At 44.7% G+C, this 22032-nt stretch overlaps 1 protein-coding gene across 3 annotated transcripts in view; it reads left to right on the forward strand.

Annotated features, from left to right (window-relative positions):
• RAB28 (RAB28, member RAS oncogene family) overlaps nt 1–22032 on the forward strand; it is a 379144-nt gene that overhangs the window by 115552 nt on the left and 241560 nt on the right. For all 3 annotated transcript variants that reach the window (XM_063922984.1, XM_063922968.1, XM_063922975.1), the window contains exon 3: nt 20331–20419. In XM_063922984.1, coding sequence (XP_063779054.1) covers nt 20331–20419 — 89 coding nt within the window. The remainder of the gene's footprint in view (nt 1–20330; nt 20420–22032) is intronic.

Consider the following 22032-nt stretch of genomic DNA (forward strand, 5'->3'; position numbering starts at 1 on the left):
ATGCGCCAGGTGAAACACTGTAGCGTATGCGCCAGGAGAAACGCTGCAGCGTATGCACCAGGAGAAACACTACAGCGTATGCCTCAGGAGTAAAACTGCAGCGTATGCGCCAGGAAAGAAACTGCAGGGTATGTGCCAGGAGAAACACTGCAGCGCATGCGCCAGGAGAAACACTGCAGCGCATGCGCCAGGAGAAACACTGCAGCATATGCGCCAGGAGAAACACTGCAGCGCATGCGCCAGGAGAAACACTGCAGCGCATGCGCCAGGAGAAACACTGCAGCGCATGCGCCAGGAGAAACACTGCAGCGTATGCCCCAGGAAAAAAACTGCAGGGTATGTGCCAGGAGAAGCACTGCAGTGCATGCCCCAGGAGTAAAACTGCAGCGTAGGCGCCAGGAGAAACACTACAGCATATGCCCCAGGAGAAACACTGCAGCGTATGCCCCAGGAGAAACACTGCAGCGTATGCCCCAGGAGAAACACTGCAGCGTATGCCCCAGGAGAAACACTGCAGCGTATGCCCCAGGAGTAAAACTGCAGCATATGCACCAGGAGAAACACGGCAGCGTATGCCTCAGAAAAGAAACTGCAGGGTATGCGCCAGGAGAAACACTGCAGCATATGCCTCAGGAGTAAAACGGCAGCATATGCACCAGGAGAAACACTGCAGCGTATGCCCTAGGAAAGAAACTGCAGGGTATGCCCCAGGAAAGAAACTGCAGCGTATGCGCCAGGAGAAACACTGCAGCGTATGCCCCAGGAAAGAAACTGCAGGGTATGTGCCAGGAGAAACACTGCAGCGTATGCGCCAGGAGAAACACTGCAGCGTATGCGCCAGGAGAAACACTGCAGCGTATGCGCCAGGAGAAACACTGCAGCGTATGCGCCAGGAGAAACACTGCAGCGTATGCGCCAGGAGAAACACTGCAGCGTATGCGCCAGGAGAAACACTGCAGCATATGACCCAGGAGAAACACTGCAGCGTATGCGCCAGGAGAAACACTGCAGCGTATGCGCCAGGAGAAACACTGCAGCATATGCCCCAGGAGAAACTCTGCAGCGTATGCCCCAGGAGAAACACTGCAGCGTATGCTCCAGGAGTAAAACTTCAGCGTATGCACCAGGAGAAACACTGCAGCGTATGCCCCAGGAAAGAAACTGCAGGGTATGTGCCAGGAGAAACACTGCAGCGTATGCGCCAGGAGAAACACTGCAGCGCATGCACCAGGAGAAACGCTGCAGCGCATGCCCCAGGAAAGAAACTGCAGGGTATGTGCCAGGAGAAACACTGCAGCGTATGCACCAGGAGAAACACTGCAGGATATGCGCCAGGTGAAACACTGCAGCGTATGCGCCAGGAGAAACACTGCAGCATATGCGCCAGGAGAAACACTGCAGCATATGCCCCAGGAGAAACACTGCAGCGTATGCCCCAGGAGTAAAACTGCAGCGTAGGCGCCAGGAGAAACACTGCAGCGTATGCGCCAGGAGAAACACTACAGCATTTGCCCCAGGAGTAAAACTGCAGCGTAGGCGCCAGGAGAAACACTGCAGCATATGCCCCAGAAAAGAAACTGCAGGGTATGTGCCAGGGGAAACACTGCAGCGTATGCGCCAGGAGAAACACTGCAGCGTATGCGCCAGGAGAAACACTGCAGCGTATGCCCCAGGAGAAACACTGCAGCATATGCCCCAGGAGAAACACTGCAGCGTATGCGCCAGGAGAAACACTGCAGCGTATGCCCCAGAAAAGAAACTGCAGGGTATGCGCCAGGAGAAACACTGCAGCGTATGTGCCAGGAGAAACACTGCAGCGTATGCCCCAGGAAAGAAACAGCAGTGTATGTGCCAGGAGAAACACTGCAGTGTATGCGCCAGGAGAAACACTGCAGCGTATGCGCCAGGAGAAACACTGAAGGGTATGCTTCAGGAGAAACACTGCAGCATATGCCCCAGGAGAAACACTGCAGCGTATACGCCAGAAGAAACACTGCAGCGTATGCCCCAGGAAAGAAACTGCAGCGTATGCGCCAGGAGAAACACTGCAGCGTATGCGCCAGGAGAAACACTGCAGCGTATGCCCCAGGAGAAACACTGCAGCATATGCCCCAGGAGAAACACTGCAGCGTATGCGCCAGGAGAAACACTGCAGCGTATGCCCCAGAAAAGAAACTGCAGGGTATGCGCCAGGAGAAACACTGCAGCGTATGTGCCAGGAGAAACACTGCAGCGTATGTGCCTGGAAAGAAACTGCACGGTATGTGCCAGGAGAAACACTGCAGCGCATGCACCAGGAGAAACACTGCAGCGCATGCGCCAGGAGAAACACTGCAGCATATGCGCCAGGAGAAACACTGCAGCGCATGCGCCAGGAGAAACACTGCAGCGCATGCACCAGGAGAAACACTGCAGCGCATGCGCCAGGAGAAACACTGCAGCGTATGCCCCAGGAAAGAAACTGCAGGGTATGTGCCAGGAGAAACATTGCAGCGCATTCCCCAGGAGTAAAACTGCAGCGTAGGCGCCAGGAGAAACACTGCAGCATATGCCCCAGGAGAAACACTGCAGCGTATGCCCCAGGAGAAACACTGCAGTGTATACCCCAGGAGTAAAACTGCAGCATATGCGCCAGTAGAAACACTGCAGCGTATGCCCCAGAAAAGAAACTGCAGGGTATGCGCCGGGAGAAACTGCAGCATATGCCTCAGGAGTAAAACTGCAGCATATGCACCAGGAGAAACACTGCAGCGAATGCCCTAGGAAAGAAACTGCAGGGTATGTGCCAGGAGAAACACTGCAGCATATGCGCCAGGAGAAACACTGCAGCGTATGCGCCAGGAGAAACACTGCAGCGTATGCGCCAGGAGAAACACTGCAGCGTATGCGCCAGGAGAAACACTGCAGCGTATGCCCCAGGAGAAACACTGCAGCGTATGCGCCAGGAGAAACACTGCAGCGTATGTGCCAGGAGAAACACTGCAGCGTATGCCCCAGGAGAAACACTGCAGCATATGCCCCAGGAGAAACACTGCAGCATATGCCCCAGGAGAAACACTGCAGTGTATGCCCCAGGAGAAACACTGCAGCATATGCGCCAGGAGAAACACTGCAGCGTATGCCCCAGGAGAAACACTGCAGCGTATGCCCCAGGAGAAACACTGCAGCGTATGCGCCAGGAGAAACACTGCAGCGTATGCGCCAGGAGAAACACTGCAGCGTATGCACCAGGAGAAACACTGCAGCGTATGCCCCAGGAGAAACACTGCAGCGTATGCACCAGGAGAAACACTGCAGCGTATGCCCCAGGAAAGAAACTGCAGGGTATGTGCCAGGAGAAACACTGCAGCGTATGCCCCAGGAAAGAAACTGCAGGGTATGTGCCAGGAGAAACACTGCAGCATATGCGCCAGGAGAAACACTGCAGCGTATGCGCCAGGAGAAACACTGCAGCGTATGCGCCAGGAGAAACACTGCAGCGTATGCGCCAGGAGAAACACTGCAGCGTATGCGCCAGGAGAAACACTGCAGCGTATGCGCCAGGAGAAACACTGCAGCATATGCCCCAGGAGAAACACTGCAGCATATGCCCCAGGAGAAACACTGCAGCGCATGCCCCAGGAGAAACACTGCAGCGTATGCCCCAGGAGAAACACTGCAGCGTATGCGCCAGGAGAAACACTGCAGCGTATGCCCCAGGAGAAACACTACAGCGTATGCCCCAGGAGAAACACTGTAGCGTATGCGCCAGGAGAAACACTGCAGCGTATGCGCCAGGAGAAACACTGCAGCGTATGCCCCAGGAGAAACACTGCAGCGTATGCCCCAGGAGTAAAACTGCAGCGTATGCACCAGGAGAAATACTGCAGCGTATGCCCCAGGAAAGAAACTGCAGGGTATGTGCCAGGAGAAACACTGCAGCGTATGCGCCTGGAGAAACACTGCAGCGTATGCGCCAGGAGAAACACTGCAGTGTATGCGCCAGGAGAAACACTGCAGCGTATGCGCCAGGAGAAACACTGCAGCATATGCGCCAGTAGAAACACTGCAGCGTATGCGCCAGGAGAAACACTGCAGCGTATGCCCCAGGAGAAACACTGCAGCGTATGCCCCAGGAAAGAAACTGCAGGGTATGTGCCAGGAGAAACACTGCAGCGTATGCCCCAGGAAAGAAACTGCAGGGTATGTGCCAGGAGAAACACTGCAGCATATGCGCCAGGAGAAACACTGCAGCGTATGCGCCAGGAGAAACACTGCAGCGTATGCCCCAGGAAAGAAACTGCAGGGTATGTGCCAGGAGAAACATTGCAGCGCATTCCCCAGGAGTAAAACTGCAGCGTAGGCGCCAGGAGAAACACTGCAGCATATGCCCCAGGAGAAACACTGCAGCGTATGCCCCAGGAGAAACACTGCAGTGTATACCCCAGGAGTAAAACTGCAGCATATGCGCCAGGAGAAACACTGCAGCGTATGCCCCTGAAAAGAAACTGCAGGGTATGCGCCGGGAGAAACTGCAGCATATGCCTCAGGAGTAAAACTGCAGCATATGCACCAGGAGAAACACTGCAGCGAATGCCCTAGGAAAGAAACTGCAGGGTATGTGCCAGGAGAAACACTGCAGCATATGCGCCAGGAGAAACACTGCAGCGTATGCGCCAGGAGAAACACTGCAGCGTATGCGCCAGAAGAAACACTGCAGCGTATGCGCCAGGAAAGAAACTGCAGGGTATGTGCCAGGAGAAACATTGCAGCGCATTCCCCAGGAGTAAAACTGCAGCGTAGGCGCCAGGAGAAACACTGCAGCATATGCCCCAGGAGAAACACTGCAGCGTATGCGTCAGGAGAAACACTGCAGCGTATGCGCCAGGAGAAACACTGCAGCGTATGCGCCAGGAGAAACACTGCAGCGTATGCACCAGGAGAAACACTGCAGCGTATGCCCCAGGAGAAACACTGCAGCGTATGCGCCAGGAGAAACACTGCAGCGTATGCGCCAGGAGAAACACTGCAGCGTATGCGCCAGGAGAAACACTGCAGCGTATGCGCCAGGAGAAACACTGCAGCGTATGCGCCAGGAGAAACACTGCAGCGTATGCCCCAGGAGAAACACTGCAGCATATGCCCCAGGAGTAAAACTGCAGCGTATGCACCAGGAGAAACACTGCAGCGTATGCCCCAGGAAAGAAACTGCAGGTTATGTGCCAGGAGAAACACTGCAGCGTATGCGCCAGGAGAAACACTGCAGCGCATGCACCAGGAGAAACATTGCAGCGCATGCCCCAGGAAAGAAACTGCAGAGTATGTGCCAGGAGAAACACTGCAGCGTATGCACCAGGAGAAACACTGTTGGATATGCGCCAGGTGAAACACTGCAGCGTATGCGCCAGGAGAAACACTGCAGCACATGCGCCAGGAGAAACACTACAGCATATGCCCCAGGATAAACACTGCAGCGTATGCCCCAGGAGTAAAACTGCAGGGTATGTGTCAGGAGAAAAACTGCAGCGTATGCGCCAGGAGAAACACTGCAGCGCATGCGCCAGGAGAAATACTGCAGCACATGCGCCAGGAGAAACACTGCAGCGAATGCCCCAGGAAAGAAACTGCAGGGTATGTGCCAGGAGAGAAACTGCAGTGTATGCACCAGGAGAAAAATTACAGCGTATGCACCAGGGGGAAACTGTAGCCGTATGTGCCCAGCGAACTCTCCAACCTGTGCGCCTGGAAAAAACCTGCAAGGTTTACCCCAAGATACAATGTTACTGTGCACGCCTTCTGTCACATAGGCTAGGAAATCTCTGTGCTGCCACTGAGACCCTGGCCTCTTCCCTCCCCCTAAACGGCAGCAGCTCACCTCTGTTTTGGGAAACAGAGGCCGTCGTCGCCCCCCCAGATGGCAGCAGATTGTGCCTGAGTGTGTTGTCCTGCTTCATATACAGTACTCTACTGCATGAGATGCATCAATGACTGGACCTGAATTAGGTCCAATGTGTGATCTGGCCTTTTGGCTGAGTGTCTGGAGCTGCTTTGGGCACAAACGTATGTGTACAAACTTGATATGGCCCATCCGCTTGCTGCCTGGACTAAAGCCTTAATGAATAGAAAAACAAGAGCTTGTGCAAAAACAATAACTTTGATCCTGCGTATTAATTTATAATGCACAGTAGGTTTGCAGAGAAAGGATTTTGTGTCTCTAGACAGGGTTTTGTTTTGTTTGCTTGTTTATACATCAAGGAAACAATATTGTGAATGATTTCAAATACATATTCTAATTGGACAACATAAGTAATATTTATTTCATAAGGTGTTTGATCACATAATAGAATGCCTGAAATGTATTTACTCGTTGAGGATGTAGGTTTCCTTTTTTGTTACTTCTTTCAGGGCTCATCACACCTGTCAGCCTTTATAGTGTTGTACCATGTGAATAAACTGATAAAGAGCACATTAAACGTAGTGCAGGTAAGAGGCTGCTGTTCCCATCATTGCATTTAGAGCCTTGGGGGTCATTCCGAGTTGTTCGCTCGCAAGCTGCTTTTAGCAGCTTTGCACACGCTAAGCCGCCGCCTACTGGGAGTGAATCTTAGCTTATCAAAATTGCGAACGAAAGATTAGCAGAATTGCGAATAGACACTTCTTAGCAGTTTCTGAGTAGCTCCACACTTACTCGGCATCTGCGATCAGTTCAGTGCTTGTCGTTCCTGGTTTGACGTCACAAACACACCCAGCGTTCGCCCAGACACTCGTCCGTTTCTCCAGCCACTCCCGCGTTTTTCCCAGAAACGGTAGCGTTTTTTCGCGCACACCCATAAAACGGCCAGTTTCCGCCCAGAAACACCCACTTCCTGTCAATCACATTACGATCACCAGAACGAAGAAAAAACCTCGTAATGCCGTGAGTAAAATACCTAACTGCATAGCAAATTTACTTGGCGCAGTCGCACTGCGGACATTGCGCATGCGCATTAGCGACTAATCGCTCCGTTGCGAGAAAAAAATACCGAGCGAACAACTCGGAATGACCCCCATGGTTCGATCATGCACACACTGCCACTACAATACATTGCAATGGGCGAGAACACATTTTAATGTTAGAAAATGAAGGAAGTTTTTTATTGTATGTGCAGAGATTTGTTGTCCGATCAGGAGGAATGGCAATCCAGCAGTCAGATTAGTGAATTGTAATGTTGTGAACCTGGCAAGCAATACTGTACTGTGACTTCCATTACCATGTCACTGGTTGCAAGATAGACTTTTGTTGTAATTGCTCATTTTAAGCCCAGTCTTATAGAGTTCAGTAGCTTCATAGTAATCTAATTGTGATTGATTTCCTCTGCACTTAAAATCATAAATGCTATGTTAAATCAACTAATTAGAATTTTGTTATAGTTATTCTTATTAGTTTTTTCCCCCTGTAAACATCATATTGCCTATATCCATGTAGATTGTAAGCTTATTGCCCTCTTACCTCTTTGTATGTCTGTTATTACCCAGTCTTGTTTTATTACTGTTTGTTCCCACTTGTAAAGTGCAATAGAATATGCTGGGGCTATGTAAGTTACGGTACATCATCATCATCATCATCATCATAATCATAATAATAATAATCCTAATAATAAAAATAATGATGAAGATATTGTTTGGTTTGGTTTTTAACTTGAAAGCCTGTCTACCTTTTAGTACTTGGTATAACTGTAACTTTGTGAGTCCCATATCAATATGTTAAAGGGGCCTCCAATCTTGTACAAAGAAGGGCAACTAAAATGGTGCATGGCCTACATCACAAAACATACCCAGAAAGACTGAAAAATCTCAATATGTATAGTTTGGATCAGAGAATCCAAAAGGGGGGACATAATAGAAACTTAATATATGAGGGGTTTTAATAAAGTCCAGGAGGGAAACATTCTCCAAATGAAGAGAAGCAATAGGACACGAGGACATGCGCTGAGGCTGGAGGGGGGGAGGTTCAGGGGAAATTTGAGGAAAAATTACTTCACAGACAAGTGGACAAGTAGAATAGCCTCCCATCAGAGGTGGTAGAGGCTCAGACAGTAGAGCAATTTAAACATGCATGGGATAGACATAAGGATATCCTTACAAAGAAAAAATTATCAAATAAGGTTTGAGATAAAAAATATGGTAAGAAAAAAGGGCAGACTAGATGGGCCAAGTGGTTCTTATCTGCCGTCAAATTCTATGTTTCTATGTCTATCTTATAAAGAGATGACTCTTCTCCGCAGTGGTTGTTCATTGTATGCCCCATTGTAGTGTCTAGTTCATTTTATGCCGCATTGTAGTGTATAGTTCATTTTATGCCCCATTGTAGTGCCTAGATCATTTTATGGCCCATTGTAGTGCCTAGATCATTTATGGTAAAAATAAACAGCAATTGTTATCACTGCGCAGGTAAAGTAGTTATAGGCTTTTACTAAAGGGCCCTACACACGGGTATGGGTCATTAAGTCGACCACACTTAGGTCGACATGGTCACTAGGTTGACATGGTCAGTAAGTCGACATGTACTAGGTCGACATGAGTTTTTTTTTACTTTTTTTGGTGTCATTTTTTTCGTAAAGTGACGGGAACCCCAATTAGTGCACCGTGTCCCCTCGCATGGCTCGCTTCGCTCTCCATGCTTCGGGCAAAGTGCCTCGCTCTGCTACCGCTGCACTCGGCACAGGTTACTATTCCCAATCGTAGTCCACGTGGATCGTAAAGTATGAAAAAGTAAAAAAAAAAAGAAAAAGGAAAAACCTATGTCGACCTTTTTCCGTGTCGACCTAATACATGTCGACCTAGTGACCAGGTCGACCTAATGCATGTCGACCTAAGTGGTGTTGACCTAATGACCGTAACCCGTACAAACTTGGTGATTTCAGCGACTTTTACGACCAACGATATTGTCGTTGGTCGAATTTTCTACAATGATTTTTGCATACACACTGGACGATATTTATGGCCGATTTGGACGATATGACAGTACATTACATCTATATTGTCCAAATTGGCTTGTATGTATAAACGATGATTGACCAATGATGAATGACTGCGGGGATGCGCATTGTTCATCGTTGATCCATACACACTGAACGATATGAACAATATCGTTCATATCTATCATCGATGTCGCAAGTGTGTAGGGTCCTTTAGTCAAATGCAAAGGAGGTATCTAAAAAACGGCAAAAAACTTATTTTTAATATGTTTCAAACAAACAGTAAATACAGGGATTTACCCTAAAATGACATCAAGTTTGAAATTAATAAATGCTTATTTTTGCAAAAAATATAAAACAGAGCAGCAATATATAAGCTAACAACATATACATAATAACCAAAACTTATTGAGATGCATATGATACAATATATAGCAGAGTGATCGTACAAATATTTGTCACACTGGAGTAATATAGGTGGCGGTTGCAGAATTCATGATGAATTTTAAATTCGAACATTACATTTCTAGTTTTAGATTCCCTTTAAAATGCATTTACTGTACCTGCATTAATTGCATATAGAAATAAAGATTATTACTTTTTTAAATTGGGACAAATATTGTTTGTTATATGTACAAAGTGCATTACAAAAACCGCTCTCTTGTTTTTACTTTGGGCAGATTTAGTCTACATGCCAGGCCTTTACTTATACTACAGATGAGTGCCTATATGCCTATCCTCAAATCATGCCAAATAGCCCCATTTGCAGCCCTATGTAAAATGTAACCACGCTGCATAATGCTTCTATTTCACTCAATATTTTACCCAAATTGCGTCTGAACAGGTATGAAAACAGACACTGAAATGCGAAGGCACAAAACTAAATCACACCAGATCTCGCACACCATAGAGCACATAGATGCTAGGTATATGAGGACAGCTCTGTAGCTCATGAGAACTGAATTTGGAAACATACATAGAATGTCTTTTGTTCTACTTTTCAAGAAGCTATTCACATATGTGCCATGTGCTTCAGCTTCGGATCGAGTACTGCAGCTCTGGCACTACACAGGTAAGTGCTGGGACTAGTGTTAAGGGTTTATAAGCGCTGCAGGAGTGAAAGTAAAGTCCCAAGCCGCACTGTAGACAGGGTTAAGTCCCAGATGTACAGATGGGATCTGGAGCCTCCAGGGGCTGTTTATTTCTTTGGACCAATTCCCAGGATGGTCCTGCTGGAGGGTCCCCCATCAGTGGTAGTCAAGTGGAGTTAGTGCCTGCAGGCTTTGTATGTAGCTATGGCCCCCAATGTGACATTAGTGGACAGCTAGCAGATGGTCTTCTATGCAGCCTAATAATTTTGAGTGAACTCAGGGGATGCAAGGCAAGCAAGGGCTCCCAGCAATGGTAGTAGGGATGACTGCTGCTTAGGGCTTGGCTGGCACCTAATATCATTTAGGAGGGTGCAGTCAGATCCCAGAGCACTTCTATCTAATCTCTAGGGATAAGATCTCCCTCGCCTAGACTTCCAAACGTCTGGTAGTGTCAAGGCAATGATGTTAAAATGTGTTAAACCTCTCCAGATGAATACAAGTGGACAGTACTGGTTTAAAGAGATAGGTGCTAACTAACCCTCTGCTATTCTGTTTGCGTTGACTTTATAAAAGAGGGGTTCTGTGTGATCAAAATGTGTATTCCAGCTGATTTCTGAACATCTTGTATGTTTTATGTTCTTAATACCTTCAATTGGGAATAATTATTTTTTTAAGGACTATTTATTGGAGCTAATAAACATATGTTTGCTTCAAGACACCTGCATTTTCTTGTCCACGGGTGTGGTATAATAGATCTACAGTGTCTAGGTAGACAATCAATAGGTCATCAACATATGGTCGACTTGCATTAGGTCACCAGGTACAAAACGTCAATAGGGTCAAAACAGGACAACATGACAATGGTCAACACAAAAATGGTCTAAATACTTTTTTGGGGGGAATTTTTAGTCCACATTTTGTGTGTACCATTATATGTGACCATCATCAGTACAAATGTATACCCAAGCCATGCTTCAGGAAAGATTACTATTCCAAATATATGTCCACGTGGATAGTAAATCAAGCAGATGTTCGGAAAACCATTTGCTTGATTGTGTTGACCATTATCCTGTCGACTTCCTTTTGAACCGATCAGCCTTAAGCACTGTCGACCATATGGTGTCAACCTATTTACTGTTTACCTAGACATTGTAAATCTATCATCCGGATACCCGCTGTGCTTGCCATCTGCTCACTGATTCATAGTACATAGCCAGTGAGGAATTAGCTATTCACCAACCAAGAGGCACTGCAGCAGCATGGTCACACATACCCCGAAGTAACACTTAATAACTCACTCATTCAAAAGTGTATTATATCATCTTTACACATGTAATAAACGGGATGAAGTTGCCTTACCGGTAGTCGGGATCACGGAGGTCAGGATACCGACACCGGAATCCGACCGCTAACAATGTGGGCAGACGGAATCCCGGCAGATGGGCTATTGCCACTCTTGAGTGTCCATGACACCCATAGAGTGGGAATAGAACCTGTGGCGTTGCGCTCGCCTTCCCCGCCGGCATTCTGGCATCCGGGATCCCGTGGTCAGGATACTGACCTCCAGGATCCCAACCGCCAGCATTAAAGCCCCAACCCGTAATAAACTTGTGAACTCTATATTGACAGATAAACATTAGCTGGTATTCCTTGAGTTTACAACACGTTAAATACAGATTGCTATTTGAAGGTCATTAGGGGAATAATCTACAAATAAGCCACTCCATTTAAGAAGCATATATTAATGGATAAGTGTCTGTCCATATGGAGTTGCCTAAGACTATCTAAAACTTTTTCCATTGTTCCAGTGAAGTCACCTTTCCAACCATTAGCATTTGGTACATGAAACCCATCTATGGGGGAGATGTATCAGGCAGTGTAAAGATTGGAAAAATAGAGAATTTGCTCATAGAAACCAATCCGCTTCAAGCTAACATTTTATAAAATCAAATTGACAAATGTTAGCTAAAAGCTAATTGGTTACTATGGGCAACTCATCCACTTATCCACTTCTTCACTCTTTACACCGCTTGATGCATCTCCTCCATATCACATATGTGACAGGTGAAGTCGAAAAATCTAGAGCCTGCCGATCCTGCCTCATGGTGAGCCTCGGAAGCGGTCTCCAATGTGGCCACAGCTATGAAGAGCAAAACATGCAAGGTCAGGCTGTTTATCCCCAGGGCCTGTTATTGCCATCAAAAGATAAGTCCGATATGTGTGATATGCTTGGAACTGATTTTATGGACCTGTCTGATATATAGCTGATCAATTGTATAGAGCCTCTCACACTGACACATCTGCAGCTACAGATATGTCCACATACATCTTTGCTGCAGTCACGCCAGGCAGCCCCTCTTGGCACGTGAGTATCCTCTAGCGTCGGGCATCTTTTTGGTTTGTTTTTTTGCCAAAAATGCACCTTAATCGCACCGCAATGTGACTAGGACACACAAGGAGACTGTTGATTAATTTTAAATATGTACTTGTACATTGTGTGCGACTGAGTCTCTGAATCTGTATACGAAATGCTACTGTAGCAACCGCAGCTTTTTTCCAATACAAATTCTGTTCTGCTCCGTATACAGACTCCGTCACACACAATATACAAATGTCATATATCGCATTAATCAGCACAGTCTCCTCGTGCATCATAGTCACATTGTGCTGTGATTAAGATGCATTTTCAACAAAATGATAGCAGAGTTGCACGGGACCTGGCAGCTCACTCATGCCAGTCATCAGTGTGTGTGTGTGGCCAAATTAGAACACATTGGCTGTGGAAATAGATTAAATGATTATATATATTATAATATAACGTTTTTGTTTTTTTTATTTCCTACACTGCTATTCACATTTATTTTTTTGTGTGTTTTTTTTTATTATTTCTATGTTAATGATAGGGTGTTGAGTTCTCACATGTTTTCTTTGAATGTGTTTGGCCACTACTGCCTATCAGAATAAATGTTGCTTTTACTGTAAGCCTTATTTGTGTTCATTGTAAAGTTTTCATGTGTATTTTGTATTTGCAATTCAAGTTTAAAGCTTGGAAAACATATGAAATTCCTGCATTTGAAAAGACTGCCTCCGTATACTTATAAACAGACTGAAACCTAAACCAGATCTGTTTTCCCAATGCTGTAAACCACCTTTCTGTAATTAGATGCTAATGGTAGACCACCTTCAGGAGGAATGCTCTTTACATTTTACAGTACGTTTCCCTTTTATCTAGAAGTGTGTAACCTTTTGCAGTGCAGGTACTTTTTTTTTTATTATTGTGTTTTTTTATTTTTATTTTTAGATTTTCCTGTCATTTTATATTTTGGAATAAATCAATATAACAGTCACTAGATCAGGCATTCCCAACCTCGGTCCTCAAGGCACACTAACAGTCCTGGTTTTAGTGATATCCAGGCTTGAACACAGGTGACTTAATTAGTACCTCAGTTATTTTGATTTAACCATCTGCTGAAGCCTGGATATCACTAAAACATGCACTGTTGGTGTGCCTTGAGGACCGCGGTTGGGAATGCCTGCACTAGATTATTGTGAATTGATGGCCCGAGTTTCAGGTCTATTGGTTAAATCCATTAAACCAGCTGGATGTGATATTTTTGGATTTGCGACAGTACTGTACAATGGGGGTTATTCACCATTGGTCGCAAATTTGCGAAAACGCAGATCGGATGATTATTGTCCGTCTGCGCATGCACTGCGACCGACCGCATCACGGGCACACAGACTTTCACAATGTGATCGCATCCCGGCATGATGTGATTGCATAGTGATTTACAGCCAGTGGGTGTTCAGGGGCGGCAACTCGGTATTGGTGGGGAGTGGTGCGGGAAGCGCAGACGCAACATGGTGCCGATGTGCCTACATATGAAGCCTGGCTGCATATGCATGGGGAAACCGGTATTGCCAATGTTTCTCAGTTTCTACGATGCATTTGAAATGCGATCGCATTGCAGGTGCTTCACATGTTGGATGGCCGTGCCCTGTGCTGGGTCGGCTCTCGGCATGCGATTTTTACCAGTAGCAGTTCTGCGATTTTAGCACCCAGCACACATCATGGCTGAAATGTCTGCTCTTTACTTGGGAACCTCTTAAACAAATTAAAAGTCTTCCCTTCTACCCCTTTTTAATTAAACATAACAGTGATTCCCCTAAAATACTGCTAGCTTTAGCTTCAAGAAAGCGTCAGAGCTATTTTTATTACATCTCATGTGTTTATGTGTGTGTGTATAGGTTTTTATTAAATAGCTTGGAGTGCGTGTAGGAATGTATTTGTCTGCCAAAGACCTGTATTTTTATTGGACTGTTTTGCAGTGAAGTATCTGCGCAGGCGCACCTGTCACCTGTAACAAAACAGTGCGCATATACAGTTCAGTGTACGCCATACTTACCTCCTCTCCTGAAACATCTGGGCAATTCCCTACATGTGATACAGGATGGATTCCAATCATAAGTGCTCTACCTGTGCCGTTGATAAAGATGCTGCAGTGCACCATGGTATATGTAGTTCTCTGCCACAATCTTTGCACTTAGCGCAGTGATATTACTGCAGGGCCCTCTTTCCATACTGACTGCATTGTCAAAAACAATAAAAAGCCATACATGTTAGGTTTATTAACGATATACGACGGGATGTAATGGCGTCCGAGTTTGCCAGAGGTGACTGGCGCTTTAAAAAAAAAAAAGTCTGAGTACAGCCGGCATCCTGTATCTCCAGCAAACTCGGACGCCATTACATCCCGACAATTATATGAAGATGGACTTATAATAATAATAAATAATATTAATACTTTATTGTCATCAATAGTTCAAGAAAAAAAATACATGAACAATCAACTAAACTAAAAGCAAGCATATACAGAGACCATGAGAACAGAAAGAGCACTCCTGAAACCCAGACATTCTAAATTATCAATTTATCTCGGTTTTGTCCGGTTTAACATGTTTACTGCTGTTGGGAAAAAACTACCCCTTAACCGGTTAGTCCGACAAAGAATAGAACGATAACGCCTATTAGATGGAAACACAGAAAACATCCCCACATTAGGATGAGATAGATCTCCCAAAATACTTCTCACCTTAGTGAGGAGCCTTTTTTCATATATATCCTGAATACAGGGCAAACTAACTCCAATAACCCTGCTCGCAGTTTTAACCACTCTCTGAAGGGACTTACGTTCTACAGCAGTACAGTTACCAAACCATACCATAATCCCGTATGTAAGGACACTCTCTAAAATGGCCGAATAAAAATTTACTAAAATCTCCTTACGTATTCCCGCCATACGCATTTTCCTTAGTAAAAACAGGCGCTGTTGGGCTTTTTTAACAACACATCGAGTATGAGTACCCCAGGACAAATCATTGGAGATGTTAATACCCAGGAATTTAAAAGACTCAACTGTCTCCACTACCTGGTTATTTACAACTATAGGGCAAAAGGGCTGCTTATGTATTTTCCTAAAATCTACAATCATTTCTTTCGTTTTTTTTACATTTAGGATTAAATGATTTGTTTGACTCCAAGCTTCTAACCTAGCGACCTCAGATCTATATTCTGACTCGTCGTCCTTACTAATTAAACCTCCAACTGCAATATCATCGGCAAATTTAATAATGTGAACTGACTCCGATTTAGAAATGCAATCATAGGTAAACAGGGAGTACAACAGGGGACTCAGTACACAACCCTGAGGCACCCCCGTACTAATTACAAGCTCGCTAGACAGAGAATTGTGCAATCTAACAGATTGGGGCCTGTTTGTCAAGAAATCCAAGATCCATTTACATACAAAATTATTTAATCCCAACTGAGATAGTTTAGACACTAATGATGTTGGGTTTACCGTATTAAACGCTGAACTATAATCCACGAACAAAATTCTCGCAGAAGAACATGTAGATTCTAGATGGGTAGCCACACGATGAACCAAAGTGATAACAGCGTCATCCGTCGACCTATTTGCTTTATATGCAAACTGAAAAGGATCCAGATTAGCTGGGATATTTTTCTTTATGTGTCCCATAACCAATCTTTCAAAGGCCTTCATTATAAGAGATGTCAGAGCAATTGGTCGGTAATCGTTTGGCTCACAGGCATTACCATTTTTGGGAACCGGGACAATAATAGATGACTTAAAACACTTAGGCACATGACAAGTGGCAAGGGAAAGGTTAAAAATCATAGTAAAGATCCCAGCCAACTGCTCAGAACATGTCTAAATTACATTTCCCGTGATCCTATCTGGGCCGGGGGCCTTACCTGATTTAGAGCTGGCAAAGCATCGTCTAACAGACAATTCATCCAGTACCAGGGGCTCCGCATTCTCCAGATTCCCATCCCAATCAACAGGGGAAACAGCCATGCTATCAAAACGAGAATAAAATATGTTTAACGTCTCCCCTAGGGAACTATCAGCCTCTTTATGAGAGAGATTCTTATTAACTTTGTAGTCAGAAATGTCTTGGATGCCTTTCCACAAGCTTTTGCATCTTTATCATTTTTAAACTTGCTTTCAAGTTTAGCAGAAAAGGCCCTCTTTGCCTCTATTATACCCTTTTTTTAATTTTTGTCGGGCAGCCCTGAAAGCATTTTGGTCACCAGATCTAAATGCTTTGTCTCTCTCAATAAGGTTCGAACCATGCCATTTATCCATGGTTTATCATTTGCAAAAGCTCGAACACACTTTTTAATTGTTACACTCTCTATACAACAGCATACATAACCAAGGACCATGGAGGTGAGGGAGTCCACATTCACATTATTGCCGTCCCCCAATGATTCTTCAATGAACAACCCCCAATCAGTAAATTCCAAAGCATCCTGAAGTTTCTGCATTACACCCTCAGGCCAGACTGTAATATTAGTACTGGTCGGCCTAGACCGTTGAACTACGGTTTTGTATGCTGGGACCAAAAATAGGGACATATGATCAGAGTGACCAATATTAGGATATCTAAAAGTCGCATAAGCATCCTTGATATTACAATAGACATGGTCCAACACATTTCCCCCTCTGGTGGGGACTTTAACATACTGATAAAATTTTGGTAAAACTGCCTTCAATTTAGCCTGATTAAAATCCCCTACAACCCCCTCAACATATTTAGATTCCAGTTTAACTATAGCAGCGTACAAGACATCTAATGCGGATTCTACGTGAGCAGAAGGAGGAATGTATACGGCCATTACCAACGCCACTGAAAATTCTCTTGGCAAATAGAAGGGTCGACACTTAACCACCATATATTCCACATTTACAGAGCAAAAAGTCGCAACAAGACTAGCATCAGTGCACCAGTTATTATTTACATATACACAAAGTCCACCACCTCGCATTTTCCCAGATTCCATGGTTCTGTCCGATCTAAATAATGACCTATCTGTAAGATGAACTACAGAGTCCAGGATAGTCATTCAGCCATGTCTCTGTGAAAATCATGAGAGAGCAGGTCTTTAAAAAGGACTTATTTGCCAGTCTCACTTGGATCTCATCCAATTTGTTCGTAAGAGATCTTACGTTTGCAATAAATAAACTGGGAAGCGCCGGTCTATGGGGGCACTAATAAAGTCTTACCCTAATGCCTGCTCTTTTACCCCGCTTTTGCTTCCTCTCTCTCCGCGGTCTGCGTTTCCATCTGGGCTTGCATACCCTCCAGAGGCTAGGCATCCTCCAATCATGAGCAGAATCTTGTTGCTCAGGCTGCTCAGGCTGACCAGATTCCAGGCTTCCTAGCCTCCTCCAGCCTCCAACAACCAAAGTCCTCCTGAGTCCACCGCAGGATCCCCCACAATTCTCCTGTCCAGAGGAGCACCCAGCATGCCACGGGTCATCACCTCCTCTGACCCTGGAACTAGCTTGCGGGCCTTCCGTAGTAGCAGCGCTCAGAAGCCGGCCAGCGTCCCCGCCAGCCCGCACATTGGTGCCCGCCAGCCGCACACTCCCGGCCACACCGGTCCGCCCGTCCGCCGCCGGGACATCGGAAGTCAGCAGGGTCCCCTTCGTGGCTTCCTTCAGCGGCAGCGGCGTCGCAGAGGGACCAGAGCCGGAACGGACCGCAAGCAGCTCCCACCGTGAGTATGTGATCCTGCATGGACCACACGGCAGCAGAGCCCCCAGGCCCCCTATCCATGAAATCAAGATAAGGGAGAATAGAATGGTAGGTAGAGATGCTCCTACTCCTGCTCCCATGGTTCTGTTACGCTCATTTATTGTTATCATTTAGGGAATAAAGACTTTTATGTTCAATAATACATTTTGTTATACAGATGAGAACTATTTAAGCTGCTAAGAGATAAAGTTAATATTTCAGTGCATATGTTCTCCAACTGCATATGAAACATTCCTACAGTAACCGAAATAGAGGATATAATGTCCTCTGGCTTTGTCAGCAATCACAAGGTTCCCAAGCAGGATGTGGGCCACAGAAGGTAGGCACGTGTGTCGGCAGTACAGTTATACACATGATGGTAAATGATCATGGTTACGGTTGTACTGCACTTGCTGACCGAACGTCACTGGGAGGGAGCAATGCTACATTAATGAAATCATCACCAATTGCAACATCAGCGTCCCTGGACCACCGACTTTACTAAGGAAGTGAGCAGATCCATGAGGCTTACATACCCTTCGGGAGCCTTGGAGAGCTCCTGCAAATTCATCAGTCTTCCTGAAATACCGGGAGATTAGGGAAGTAGATTACAGATGGAACAGTGGGATATTACGAAAGTGTAAACTAGAATGGCTTCTAGTTGCTGATAGAACTTACTTGTCACTGTGTCATTACATTATCTCCTCTGAATGTGGGCTCAGTTGGGAATAGTGCCTGTGGGTCGGCATTCTGTTTGCCAGCGTTTAGTTTGCGTCGGCATGGTAACCGGGATCCCAGTCTAAACACAGAATGCATTTATGATTCGTTTACACCTTATATGCACAGTTTGAAGGTAACTTTATACAATTTTTGTTTTATAACTTTGTGCACGAAACAAAGTTTGTGTGCAAATTAATTTACGTTTTATATACAACTTAGGGGGGAATTCAATTGCCCGCAGTACTTTACTGCAAAATAATTGCTCCCCCTGGACTATACAGATAGCCCCAAAGCAGTGGCAGCTATTATCTGGGATTTTTTTATGTAGTCTCAGCAGGCTCCAGAAAAAAATGCCTGATAATGAGGCTTTTTTTTGCACCTGAAAAAATACCATAGCATGAAGATGATTTTATGCAATAATGTTGATACATTTTTTACTTTAAACAAAGTTTGTGTACACTCAACCATCCGGACACAAAGTTGTCACTATCTCAGTAGCGTGCAGAAAATACTGTATTTCAAAATATTCAGTATTTTTGGTATGGGAAACTTAACCTGTACTCTACTAGTGTCTGAACATCTACAATTCCTTATACAGGTTGAGTATCCCATATCCAAATATTCCGAAATACGGAATATTCCGAAATACGGACTTTTTTGACTGAGAGTGAGATAGTGAAACCTTTGTTTTTTGATGGCTCAATGTGCACAAACTTTGTTTAATACACAAAGTTATTAAAAATATTGTATTAAATGATCTTCAGGCTGTGTGTATAAGGTGTATATGAAACATAAATGAATTGTGTGAATGTAGACACACTTTGTTTAATGCACAAAGTTACAAAAAATATTGGCTAAAATGACCTTCAGGCTGTGTGTATAAGGTGTATATGTAACATAAATGCATTCTGTGCTTAGATTTAGGTCCCATCACCATAATATCTCATTATAGTATGCAATTATTCCAAAATACGGAAAAATCCCATATCCAAAATACCTCTGGTCCCAAGCATTTTGGATAAGGGATACTCAACCTGTAATAATGTCTTAGAATCCTTGGGGCAGATGTATTAAGCCTGGAGATGTGATAAAGCAGTGATAAGTACAAGTTGATAACGCACCAGCCAGTCAGCTCCTAACTGTCATTTTTCAAATCTGTAATGATTGGCTGGTGCGTTATCACCTTACACTTATCACTGCTTTATCACTTCTGCAGGCTTAATACATCTGCCCTCAGAAGGTAAAATGGTTGGTTGTAAAGAAAATGAAGCAGGATGATTTTTCCCTAAGTCTGATACAAATGGTCTATAGTAGACAGACAATAATCTTCAGTTATTCTTAAAAAACAATGAAAAAATATTAGGACTGTACCCAGCAACATACTTCCTTTCTTGTGTTGTTGTAAAATACATTATTTTGTATTGTAAGTATAGACTACACAATCTTATAATGACTCTCTGTGTTTGTTATTTTACAGGAAATCTAAATGTTACTCTTCAAGTGTGGGACATCGGCGGACAGACGATAGGTGGCAAAATGTTGGATAAATATATTTACGGAACACAGGTACTTTTATTTGAAAAACGTCAATATAAGCTCCTGTTGCCGAGTGGATGTGTGATTTATTGCTGCTTGCAGACTGAAGTGACTTTATGCATAGAAATATGTAATACAAAGCCCACAATAGATCTGAATGTGAATGCTTGTTTTGTAACTGTGTATAGATTTAATGAAAGCGTAATGTTAATAAATAAAAAGTGTAGTAGCCCACAGTGCCTCCGCTTTACACACAAGCTCCAAACACTGCATTATACATAGGGGAACATAATGTCATTTATACATTTTAATGCAGTTGTGTGCAATAATTATACCTATAAAAAAGGGTGGGGGCATTGGGTAAAGGGAGCAGTGTATAAATCTGCTACAGTATAAATAAGTGGCTTAATTGGAATGTTGTTATGACCTTAGTAGTCAAGAATTTTGGTTTTGTAAGATGTAAGGACTTAATAGTCAGGATATTATTTTCTTGGACCTCTAGAATGTGGAAGTATAAAAACATGTTTAGTGGGTGGGAAGAGACCAGGGATCTCCGTTGTAGAATAGATAGTTCCTGGCCTCTGGGCAGTTTGTGTGGCACCATGGGTGCTGCAAGTTGCTCGGTGGCGGGTGCTTTGGTCCGATGCTGCGTCCTAAGATGCAGGTCGGATCATTACTGCTGCAGGAGACGTCTGCATGTAATTGATGCCTCCTGCTGCATCTACATACAGTGCTATCAGTGAATCTTCCAAGGAAGCAGCAGTGAAAACTAAACCATCCGCACCCGATGAGCAGCATAAAAAAAAAAAAAGGGCATCAGTCACAAGTCAAGGTGCAAAGTGCAAAAGCAGCATGAATATGTAAAAGCCTAATATATATTCTATATTAAACACTCTAAAAGGTTAATGAACACAGTACGCAATTGGCGTATGGAATACCGTAAGAGTACGCACATAGCGTACAAACGCGTGGCCGTGACGCACGAGCGGCACGTTCGCTCACGGCTTAAAGCGTAAAGGCAAGCACGCTATAGGCTGCCGACTAACGTAATGATACGCTAGCAGCGTGGCGGACGCTCGAGACCACGAGGAGATCACGAGCGGCCCTGATGCTCACAGAGTTAAACCTTTGTGCAGTGATAAGGTGTAAATGCAACACAGTGTAACCTTGTTAGTTTAAAGCTGTATGAGCGATTCTTACGCTCTGAGAACCCTTTAGCAATAATAAACACTCAAATACCGGTCTAAGGGTCTAACACCTTTTAAGGAAATGAATGAACGTTCAATCGCAAAAGAATACACAATACAAGTTATACACTACCAAACTAACATAAAATACCTAACCGAGTTACTACACGTTAAAATACAACAAAGACACAATTACATTTAAAAGGGGGAAGGAGAGAGAGAATGGCTTACAACAAAATAGGAGATAAATATGGTTGCAGAGAACTTACGCACAGGGGAAACAATCGCATGCGCCTTCCTGGATATCCAGCTCCCGATTATCAGTGATGAGAACTGTTGAGAAGAGAAGTAGAGAGCTGGCCCAGGTCGGCTTGTCTTTATATACACTTACACATAGTACAATACAATGGTCCCTACATTCTTATTGTTCATTGGACACAGGAATTCGTCTCTGCA

The sequence above is a fragment of the Pseudophryne corroboree genome, chromosome 1 (assembly GCF_028390025.1).
Source record: "Pseudophryne corroboree isolate aPseCor3 chromosome 1, aPseCor3.hap2, whole genome shotgun sequence".
Classification (NCBI taxonomy): domain Eukaryota; kingdom Metazoa; phylum Chordata; class Amphibia; order Anura; family Myobatrachidae; genus Pseudophryne; species Pseudophryne corroboree.